This window comes from Mustela erminea, chromosome 8 (genome assembly GCF_009829155.1).
Source record: "Mustela erminea isolate mMusErm1 chromosome 8, mMusErm1.Pri, whole genome shotgun sequence".
NCBI classification, from domain to species: Eukaryota; Metazoa; Chordata; class Mammalia; order Carnivora; family Mustelidae; genus Mustela; species Mustela erminea.
In genome coordinates this window covers 85,921,802-85,932,352 of record NC_045621.1, presented here as the reverse complement: position 1 = coordinate 85,932,352, position 10,551 = coordinate 85,921,802, and the positions used below count along the sequence as shown (strand labels likewise).

The following is a 10,551-nucleotide window of genomic DNA, read 5'->3' as shown; positions in this document are numbered from 1 at the left end:
AATGTTATTGAATGCCTCTAGGGCAATCGACTATTTAGAAAACGCTGTAGGCTGCTGTATGTTATTTCATTAATGGTCTTTATCTTACTGGAATGTCCAATATAAATTTAGTGATGACGGATGTGGTAAGGCAAGTACTAAGTTCTGGAATAGGAAGTTATTTACCTGCAAGAGAAGAAATTAGAAAAATATTTGTGGGTGACTACTCATTGCATTGGAAATAGGGAAGATTCTGGTAATCTACTTCAAGGCAGTTAATGGCCTGAAGGGAAAAAAAAGGCATAATTCAAACCACACAAGAACCACTTCTTAGCTCTTAGAAAAGATGTTTTGAATGAGGCCAACTGGATAACAGAAAAGGGAAATCCAACGGCGTGCCAAGAGTTTGGAAAGACAGGGTGTTTTCCATTCGATAAGACCACCATGGTGGGAAGGTCCTTTAGCAGGAAGCAGAAGTATATTTGGGAAAAAGATAGAGGTCTGGCCTTCCAGAAAACTTCAAGTTATGATGCACAGATTTGGTCTGTTGTGTGTACTTGGACCTTAAAGAAAAAGATGTTCTCAGGGACAAGGATAAGACGTGTCAGACAGTGGTTCATTCACAGGGGCAGGATGGTGCTGGTTTAGATCGTGGAGACGGTTTGGAGTCTGATTGCCTCAGTTTGAATGTGTCTTTTACAACTAGCTGTGCAACACGGGCATATTAACCTCTCTGAGGATCAGGGTCCTTGTTGGCATAAAGGAGGTCATTTGGGGGCCCTAACATGTGGCCCAGGCATAAGGAGTAAAAGAGGTAATGTAGTTAAAATGGTTAGTACAAGGATTGCACGTAGTAAGCACTCAATTAATGTTAGATAATTTTATTTGTTTTTATCAGTACACGTTCAATAACTCCCCAAGTGGTAAGCAAGATAAAGAGCAGAGTACATGGAAGAAGTAAATCTGAATGGAAAGAAGAGAAATTGTAGATGAAAAATTTCTCGGTGCTTTAGTTGCTACAGCATGCGTAGGGAGAACTGTCCTATAACATCCTTTGGATGTCTCATCAGCTCAGGAGCACAGGAGGTGAGAGAGTTAGGTGACTTCATGGATGGGCTGTGAATAATCGTGAATGAACATCACAGTGACCACAGCTGAAATGGCTCTCTCTTTTCCAAAGGAACAAAACACAGAGCAGTGTCCTGAGAGAGAACAGACACTCTCCAGGACAAGTTTCAAGGCCTGTTAGAAATGCATGGGGGGTGCTCATTAAGCTGCAGTCTATTATATAGGTATTCTGGTTACAGGCGATCAATTTTCAGGGAATTCAATCAATAACAAACAACATGCTAATAATAGAAATACATTAATTCTATAGTACGAACTGACAATCTGAAGGAATAAAATGTGCAGCTATTACACCATGCAAAGGACAGAATTTGGGGGGTGGGTTGGGGGACTGAGCTAAAACTTGCACTAAATATTCTAGTACTCTCCAGAAGTGTCGCTGGTAAGAATTTAGTAAGTTCAATTTAAGTAGGAACAGCCTTGGAATTTCATCTCTTTTTAATTTGTTTGTTTGGTTTACCTGCTTCAAGTCAAGATTCCTGGAATTAAATTTCCACATGAACACGATTCAGAATATACCCAAGTTGACATTGAGTGAATCAAACTTTTTAGGGTAATTTTTTTCCCTAATCTCAAGGTTCATGATTCACCTGACAGCTAGAATGATAACTGAAGTTAATAAATGGAAGGTTTGTGGTATGAAAAATATTATCATATAATTGAGAAACAAAATTGACTGGTAATTTATTTAAAACTTTGACTTTATCTATGCAAAAGTAGAAACATTTTTATTACTTTTCTGAATAAGGTAGGTTTAAGAGTACCTACCACAATATGTCTCAATAGAAAAAGTACTCAATAAATGTCAGATTTAAATTTTAGTGGAATACAAATGAGTTCGTGACAGTGCCTAACAGGAGTTTCAGATTTTCTGTTTCACTGTCCTGACTTGTGACAATTAATCCCACTGAAGTCAACTTCCCAATCCTGATCCCAGTCCAGGCCCCAGGAAAAGCAAGCAAGCAATACGCCATCATTAAGTAAAATTAAGCATTATGTCTTTGGTGTCTGCCTAGGAAATAAATTAAACAGTTCAAGGTAAAAGAGCACAAGATCTCAAGAAAAAGCAGTTCATAATTTCCTTCTTAACTTCAGCCATGCTAAATTGTGGACAGGTGTAACAAACACACTTTATCGATGACACATTTGTAAAATCAGCCCATAATCAAATGACGATTCAACTTGATTTCCCAATCTTAGAATCAATCAACCCAGAGACTGTTCTCATGTACAATTTTCACATTAGTACATTCTCAAATTATTACTAATACTTAATATAAATAAATGGAAGGCTTCTGGGGCCCAATTAGGAAAGGAAAATGGACTAAATTTTTACATACATCACAGTGCTAGAAAATTCATGAAGAACTTCACGGTGATGGAATCTAATACACTGACAGCAGTAATGTCATGAGATGTTTGGTCAAGAGACCAAAAAGTCAACACACTAGAAACTCGATAGGCCAGGAAGCCAACAGGAGGATAATTAATCACACATTTAAAGAAGTCATTGGATGGTTAGGATCCTGTTGCTATACATTACTTCTAGGCAGCAGATCTCACATCTTAAAGAACCAAGGCACTTTATTTTTATTTTTTTAAATACAGCATCATTTTCAGATTGATTATGCATATTTATGTTTGTCAACTTTTGGGTCTCTCAACTGTCTATATGCCTATGAAGTTTATGGACTATCTCATTTATAAGAAATAAAGATATTGACGCGATGTCAATATGTATGATAGCCCTCACTAAAATAAAAGTTTTACACTCACCATGTAGTAAATGATAGAGTTTGCATATGGTCATATAATAAAACCAATCAGAGAGGGAAAGATGCCTTCAGTGATGTGCCTATTGTAGCTGAATAATGAAATACAAAATATATTTGAGGTTGATTAAAATATTAAATTTAGATATGAAAATACCTTCATAAATATTTAAATAGGACTTGGTACTAAAGAAAACATCTATAGATATCTCTGATAAAAGACAAAATTAGGAAAATTTTGGCATTTCAAACACGGAATTATATCACACACGTATAGAAACTATTGGGACTTGCTTTTCAAACTAGGCTGTCTTTAACGTATCTTTAATTGAACTTTAAAAAGAATAACAATATCAGATCATTGAAGAAAGAGAGATTACTGGGGTACTGTTATGTATCAACTTGGTTCTCTTCACCAATATCCTCCAGCACCTCCTGTTCCCCCCGCTTCTTCCCACTCTCAGGCTGCCTCCGACACATGCTCAGTGAGGGAAGAAGGAATATGAGGAGGAGGACTGCTCCCCAAGGGTAGTTTCCAATCACTAAAAAGCCACATACTTTGTCAGAATACAGCGGGTAGTACTCACATTATTGCCCTTTCTTCTTTTATCTTTTTTTTTTTTTTGGTCTTTTCACCACTTTTCCCCCCAAGAGCACTGTTAGGCTAATTTTTTCACTCCATATTAAAATGTTTGATACTAGACATTCTCATTTAAAAAGTGAGTTTTTATATAATTTCCCCCTGCCAATATTTTCATTGAGATCCTACACTCTTTCTTTTCCCATTGAGAGCCAGGACAGTGTGCCAAATTTGTAGAGGAGAAAAGTTGGACCCGGAGGCTGGGTTGCTTTGTGGGTAAAGGTGGAGGAAGGAGGAGGAGGAGGGAGTGAGCACAGGTGCAGCTCCACTGCGGAGCTGCACATCGGATCTTGGATCGTGGGAACCAACATCGCTCCGCATTACGGTCCTTTGCCTTTCTTTTCAAAAATTAACCCACTATCTCACTACTCGTAAGGAAGAACTAGGCTGCTATCTTGTCAACTCTGTATAATTGTTCCTAATTAGTAATGCATGAATTGGAAATAAGCTAATTAAATTTAGAAAGTTTTATTTTAGTCTTCCAAATAGAAGTAGTTTCCGTAGCTCATTTGGCATATTACTTTACTTATACCTTTTTCTCTCACAGTACTAACACTTCCGCCGGGTTCAAAAAAATGGCCAATTTATAAGACTAAACAGAACCACCTCTAAGGTGCAGCTTACTTGAAGTTTGGCTGATAAATCGAATACATCACTGACTGAATTTTTCATTAAATCTTTACATAGAGCCACTGCAACTTGAGAATTTGAACATATTTTCAATAACTGGCTTGTGTCATGCCATTTCCTGGCCCTGGCCACTTAAATGTACCTTCGACAGGATCCGTGAATTTGGCTTACAGATTAACTTGAAAGATAGGAAGACAAGCACACTCATAAACACATGAATGATCCAATAAACAGGCAACAAAAAAGTCCTACGGAGCTAGGCAAAAGCATTATTTCTTCCTTGTTGAAGGTATCAGCATATGCTACATCTTATGTCGCACAAGTGTACTCATTAAATATTATGAAATGTGCAGCAGGCCGGGAAGCTCTAACTAGCTAGTCAAAGTCACTCATACCTGTGTGTTCGTATTTATGTCGCAGAAGGGAACTGCTTTTCTGGAATGTCTTGTCACATAAGTCACATGCATACATGCCACTCTCTGTCTTCTTGATCTTCTTTCGAGACAGACAGGAGTCGGAGTCTGTCATGTCATCTAGGCCTGACATGTAGTCTTGTGCTCCATCAAGCAATTCTCCCTGTGATATAATCACATAGTTCAACATAGTCGCTTCTCCTTGTGTTTACACCAAACAATTTCACGTAGGCTGACATTTGGAGAACCTCAAAAGTGCTTGCTATTAGTCAATCTCATTTAAAAAACAAAACAAAACAAAAAACAAATACTACTTTCCATGAACAATGTATGAGGTCTCACCTTTCAACCAAAATAGAAACCTGCTCCATCCTGGATGGTAGAGCTCATTGTTTTTTAAGGGTAAAAAATGGTCAACTCTGAAGGTCAGAAAAACATAAAATTTTCTAAAATTCTCAGTTTCCTTTGTATCATGAAATATCCACAAGTGAAAATCAAACATCAGAATTTGTGTATTTTTCAATGTGGTTAACTTTAGAAATGATCTGTAGCTGTAGAAACCCCATTTTAATTGAATTTTATATTTAGGTACAAAATGTTATTATTATGCAATCCATTTAAATGTATGTCTACCAACTAAAGGCCTCAAGCTATATTTTTATATTTAATTTTCTAATTTGAAATAGGGAATATTAATAACACTTTTTATCAATGTTCTATCTATGTTAAAACAGCCTTCAGCATTGAGCAATAATGAATGTGGATCAGTAAATTATTAAATTTCTTGATATTTATTTTGTCTTGATCCAAAGGAGTACAAACTTGCATGATAATATACATTTCCATTTGCTAGCTCACAGTTCCGTTTTCTTAGACTACGTTTGCACTAATTAATATTAGAAGAGATTAAATAGGCTTAAATACATTTACAAAGAGGGCAGATGTACTGTAAATTGGAAGCCTGGAACAGCTGTTACAGAGGTGCACGGCTACTTATGCTCCTATTTTGCAAACAGGGATTATACTTCATGTTGTTAAAACATACCTGCATTTGGATTGGAAAACCATAAATCATTCACTGGTTTGAAAGGCCCATCAGAAGTCAAGTGGAATGTGCAAAATGGGTTTTAAAATAGTCTCCAAAATACACTATTTTCTATAAAACCAAGTACATATCAGACTCATACGTGTCTTATTGCAGACTGTGAACTGTGAACATTTACACAAGTAGGGTACTGTTCTAGACGCTAACCTTTAGCCTCTGTGGAAGTCCTGTCAAATACCGTTAGCGCCGTATAATTCTAAAAGCATACAGATCAATCTAAATAAGCCTCAAAAATAAGTCTGAAGCTCTTTATCTTTTGTAAGGCAGCCGTGTTCCCATAGCTCTGTGTTCCTCTGATTCTCCATTTGTTTGTCTAGCCCAGCCGGTTTGAGGTTCAAGTGAAAAGCAACTCTGTCATGTCTGCTGTCTGCTGAAAAGACAGCACTTGATTTTGTTCTCACTAAGACTCCCTCCACCCCGCATGCACATACCCGGCGTAGTATAATTTTCAAGGTCTCCTCTGTTCAGAGAAAAAGGGTAGGTCCCATTACCTGAAATCCTTGTTTCCGCTGGTACTTTCTCCTCTGCTGCATATCAGCGAAAGTAGCTGCTCCAGTTGGGTAGGTATAGGCCATGTGTGGTAGGAAGCTCATCTGATCCAGTCCCGGGTATGGTCGGAGCCCAGGGATACTGGTCTGGACTGGTGGCATGAAAGTGGCAGGGGGAAATGCGCTTTGTGGAGGAAGAGCTGTGTACAAAGTTTTGGCACTAAATGGGTTCATGCCGAACACTGGGTTAGTGCTTTTGCTGTCCAGATTATTTGAGTTTGAAAACTCCTTCTTGATAAAAGTCAAGTTTAGAGGCTCATCCGAATTTTCAGATGATGAAGAAACACTGTTATGGTCTAAAGTTATGCTGCTAGCTTTTGTTTTGTTCTTTGTGGCTATAATACTTTTGGGTTCTTTCATTTGTTTTGGTAATGACAAGTCCAAAGGCTCAGCCTGGAGCTCCTCGGAAGAGAAGCTGTTTGGAGTGTAAGAACTACTGTGGGAGTTTTTAGAAGATGTGGAGGAAAGATTTAAGGGGGAGGGAGTATTACTCCTTGAGTGGTCCAATTTCTCAACTGGTTTAATATTGGTAAAATGGGAAGGTTTGGTTAGCCTGAGAGGAGGATCACAATTCGTCACACTGTTGTGGAGTTCTGCTATGGATGGTGATGTAATGGAGTCCATAGGTTTTACGGGAGACCTGGGTAATAAAGAGTCTTTTGTGGGAGGGTTACTGTTGGGAGCTAGCGGCTTGGAGTTCCTTTCCAGTGATGGTGACCTGGAATTTGAATACTGGTAGACTTTTCGTTGCTCAAACCATTCCTTCACAAATTCCTGAGGAAGGCCCACAGCAATGGAAATTTTCAGCAGTTCATCAGAATTGGGCTCCATGTTCATAGCATAATATGCTTTCAGTACAGACATGTGGTCCTTGTATGGGTTGATGGGGCTTGTCATTCCTTTCTCAGAAAGTACAGATGACAAGAGGAGGGCTTTATTATCAACAAAAACTCCAGCTTTGTTGGGGACTATGTTGTCGTGAGGTTGCAGGACTGCCTTGATCTCTTCGTTCATCTTACAAAGGTAACGTTCATGCTGATGCAAGGGAATGGGGCCAGGGAAGCTTTCTTTACAGAACTGGCAAGAAAATGGAGTGGATATGTTGTGGTTCTCGATCATTTTATCATCAGTGACCAAATCTATTAAAGTACGTAGCTTCTCTTTCTTGATATTACTGATCTGTCTCCTTGAGTCAGTGGTCAAGCTCTGGAGGCAAGCTTTGGCTTCATTGACTTTTTCTAATGTGTAGTCAATAATACTCTTAGTGGCACCATTATGACTCACTACTGGAAGACCTACGGGTGGAATATTAGGAGAAGTAACTCCTTGTTCCTCAGGTTGAGAGCATGGATCCTTCATGTGATAACCTTTCAACTTGGAAATTTCTTCAGCTTTGCAGTCCATTTTTTGCCTGGAAACCGTATTGTCCACAATCTGTAGAACCTTTTGTACTTCGCTTAAGTTACTATTCATTGTGGGAAATCCGAGTAAAGGGGCTTCCATCCCTACACCTAAGTGCTGCATTGGACTCTGAGCAGATGGATGAACTCCCAAAGGGCTGGTGGCTCCAAGTGCACCATTCATGAAGGGACTAGTGCCACTAAACCCGTGTGTGGCCATAAGAACTTTATAGTCATTGAAGTCTAGTGGTTCTGTTTTAATTTTAAGTAAGCCTGTCTGTTCAGACATACTAAGTGGTTTTCCATTCTCCAATTTGTTTCTTAACTGGGTAATAGCTGAATTAGTAGGAGAAGAAGAAACAGAATTAGGGGAAGAACCCGTCTTGATATTGTTTCTCATTCGGCCATTTACAGAGATTAAACCAATACATTTCTTGCTGCTGATGTGTGAGCTGTAGGAACCAGAATGGGAGAAACGCTTCTTGCAGTTTGGGCACTCGTACGGTTTTTCACCTAAAATGATAATCAAAATCAACATTACATTTCTTCAGCTGGGTAATGATTACAATTGTCTACCGATACAAGAGTCTGTGAAACCAAAGGGAAGGAACACAATGGGGTACCTCCACATTCTAGGTGCTTAGCTTAGAATTATGTGGCCATAACTGTTTCTGGGCTTTATCTACCCTGAGAGGACATAATTCAAGATGTTAGCAGTGGAAGGTGAGGGCTATCTATGCCTTTTTCAGCCAAGATCCCAAATCTCGTCTTGCCATCGGCAGCCTCCTATTTAAACAGAGTGTCAGATTAATGTGTGGTCAATAACACAATAAAGATGTCACAGTATTTAAAGGGAAGTGTCGCCATGGCTTTAATCAACTCTGTAGAGATTCCATTGATTCTACCAATCCAACTAGTCCTTTGAATAGCATCCAATTTGGTAATAAAATGCTTGGCAGAGCTATCAAAATAGTTATAAAGAAGAAATCTCAGTGGTCGGATGTTGTTCTGTAATATACAGCTCCCAGGAATCAAGGAACATTTATCATACAAAAGCTCTCATCCAAAATTCTTCAACGTTTTCTTTCATGGTTAGGTATCAAAAATGAACACCCTTCAAAATTTGCCAGCTGAGTTTCTTCAGGTCAAAAATATTTAATCTGTAGAAGAGCATTTGAAAGGACCAAAAAGGAGCCTCTAGATTTTGTAATAAATCAAAGCGTTGGCGATTTTTAGGAAGTCTAAACATGGCTTTTCTTTTTGTAAGATCATGCCACTGGTGGTACCACAGGTCTCATGAAGGCTGAGCAGGCTCACGTAGTTTGTGAAATAAAAGGCTAGTTCCAGAAAGCTACAAACAGGATTGCGTAAATTTTAAACAATCTTTTAAAACTCCCCTAATGAAACAAAATGCAAATGTGAGCACCGGCACCTCTGCTACTCACCACTGTGAATTCGCAGGTGTTCTTTCAGATGGTGTTTATATTTGAAAGCCTTGCCGCACTCTGTGCATTTGAACTTGCGATTACCTGCTCCTTGGGTCAGCATTTGGTGCTATAAAAGGGGAAAGACTGACATCAGTTTTGTGTGGGAGGAACAAAGGAAATTTGTTACAAATATTTTTAAAAGGCCTCCATTTTTTAGACAGGCCAAAAGGTTTGAGTGCATGTTTATTTATTTGCCCAGTCTTTCAGAGTTGCAATAAAAGTGATAATGTTGGCAATAAAATCGGAACAAATAAAAAAAAAAAAAGTGCTTTCACATGCGCATCCAACACTTGCTTTAGAATTATCTCTGTAGTCTCTTTTCCAAAATGTTTCTTTGAGCCTTTGGAGATGAGAAAGTATAATTGTAAAGATGTTTGTGGTTCTCTGTGTTTAGTGCACATTCTAAAATCTGAAGATTCCCTGTTGGAATGCAACTGTTTTGTCAAGGAAAAAAATAAATATTATCCTGAAAAATTCTAAGTAGTCTCCAAAAAAACTCCCCATGCAAAGAACTAATTTTATCAAATTTTCTGTATCGGGGTAAAAGTATAGCTCACGCTAAAGCAATATCAATTATAAAGGAGAAAAAAATAAGCACACATACATAAACAAAAAAAATTCTTGACTATAAATATTTCATTATGTGATAAGCATGTTTAAATATCCCATTCACTGTGCTAGTAGCAAATGTAAACCCTGTTTTTCCTGACGTGTTGCATATCAGATTTGATTCATTATCAAATGTAAGAGACAACATCTTGGGTTATAGCTGCTTGAGCAGTTTTATCACAGGCCAGTAGGAAGGACTTCAACGACTTTTCATTTTCCTTTTTAGTAGTGTGCTAGGGAGTAGGGACAAAAAAGAAAAAAAAAAGTTTGCTGAAAAGACAAGTTAAAAGCAGCAAAGATATAATCAAACACAGCTGACCTTTTTGAACAAGAGAAAAAAAGCACTGTGACTTAGAATTCTAAAAAAAAAAAAAAAAAAAAAAAATACAGTCATCCACTCTGGATGCTCAAGGTAGGAGGTCAGCCTTTTTCAAGCAGCAATGACACAAAAGCCTTTTGCAAAAAGACAGCACAGAAACGGTATGACAACTGCTAGGGTGTGCTGAATCTTCCCACATTCCTAGTGAGACAGATGGTGTTACATGGGACACAGGGAGGTTTGTTCAAACAGCAGCAACCTTCAAAGATCAAGCGGAGCCCAGCCCGCCGAGCGCCATTGAGGGACCAGCGCTCATATGTTGCTGAGTTGCATAAACAAACAGCAACAGCTGCTTTGTCTCCCCCCACAGCCCTCAGAGGACTACTATAAACTTTAGTTGTGCCACTGTTAATATGATACAATCATTTTAATTTACTAATTGTAAATGCCATGAGCAAATGAGGGGACTTTTCAACACCAAAGCTACCATTCATAATGCGCCAACACAATCACACTTCTGC

General features: G+C 38.4%; 1 protein-coding gene across 9 annotated transcripts in view; it reads right to left on the bottom strand.

Annotated features, from left to right (window-relative positions):
- The window catches only part of ZEB2 (zinc finger E-box binding homeobox 2), a 131,845-nt gene that overhangs the window by 3,204 nt on the left and 118,090 nt on the right, over nt 1-10,551 (bottom strand). For 7 of the 9 annotated variants that reach the window (XM_032356191.1, XM_032356193.1, XM_032356196.1 and 4 more), the window contains 3 exons: nt 9,061-9,169; nt 6,159-8,128; nt 4,545-4,725 (listed from right to left, as the gene is read on the bottom strand). In XM_032356191.1, coding sequence (XP_032212082.1) covers nt 4,545-4,725; nt 6,159-8,128; nt 9,061-9,169 — 2,260 coding nt within the window. Of the gene's footprint in view, nt 1-844; nt 2,972-4,544; nt 4,726-6,158; nt 8,129-9,060; nt 9,170-10,551 lie in introns of those variants that run through there. The other 2 variants (XM_032356198.1, XM_032356197.1) reach the window with 2 other exon arrangements.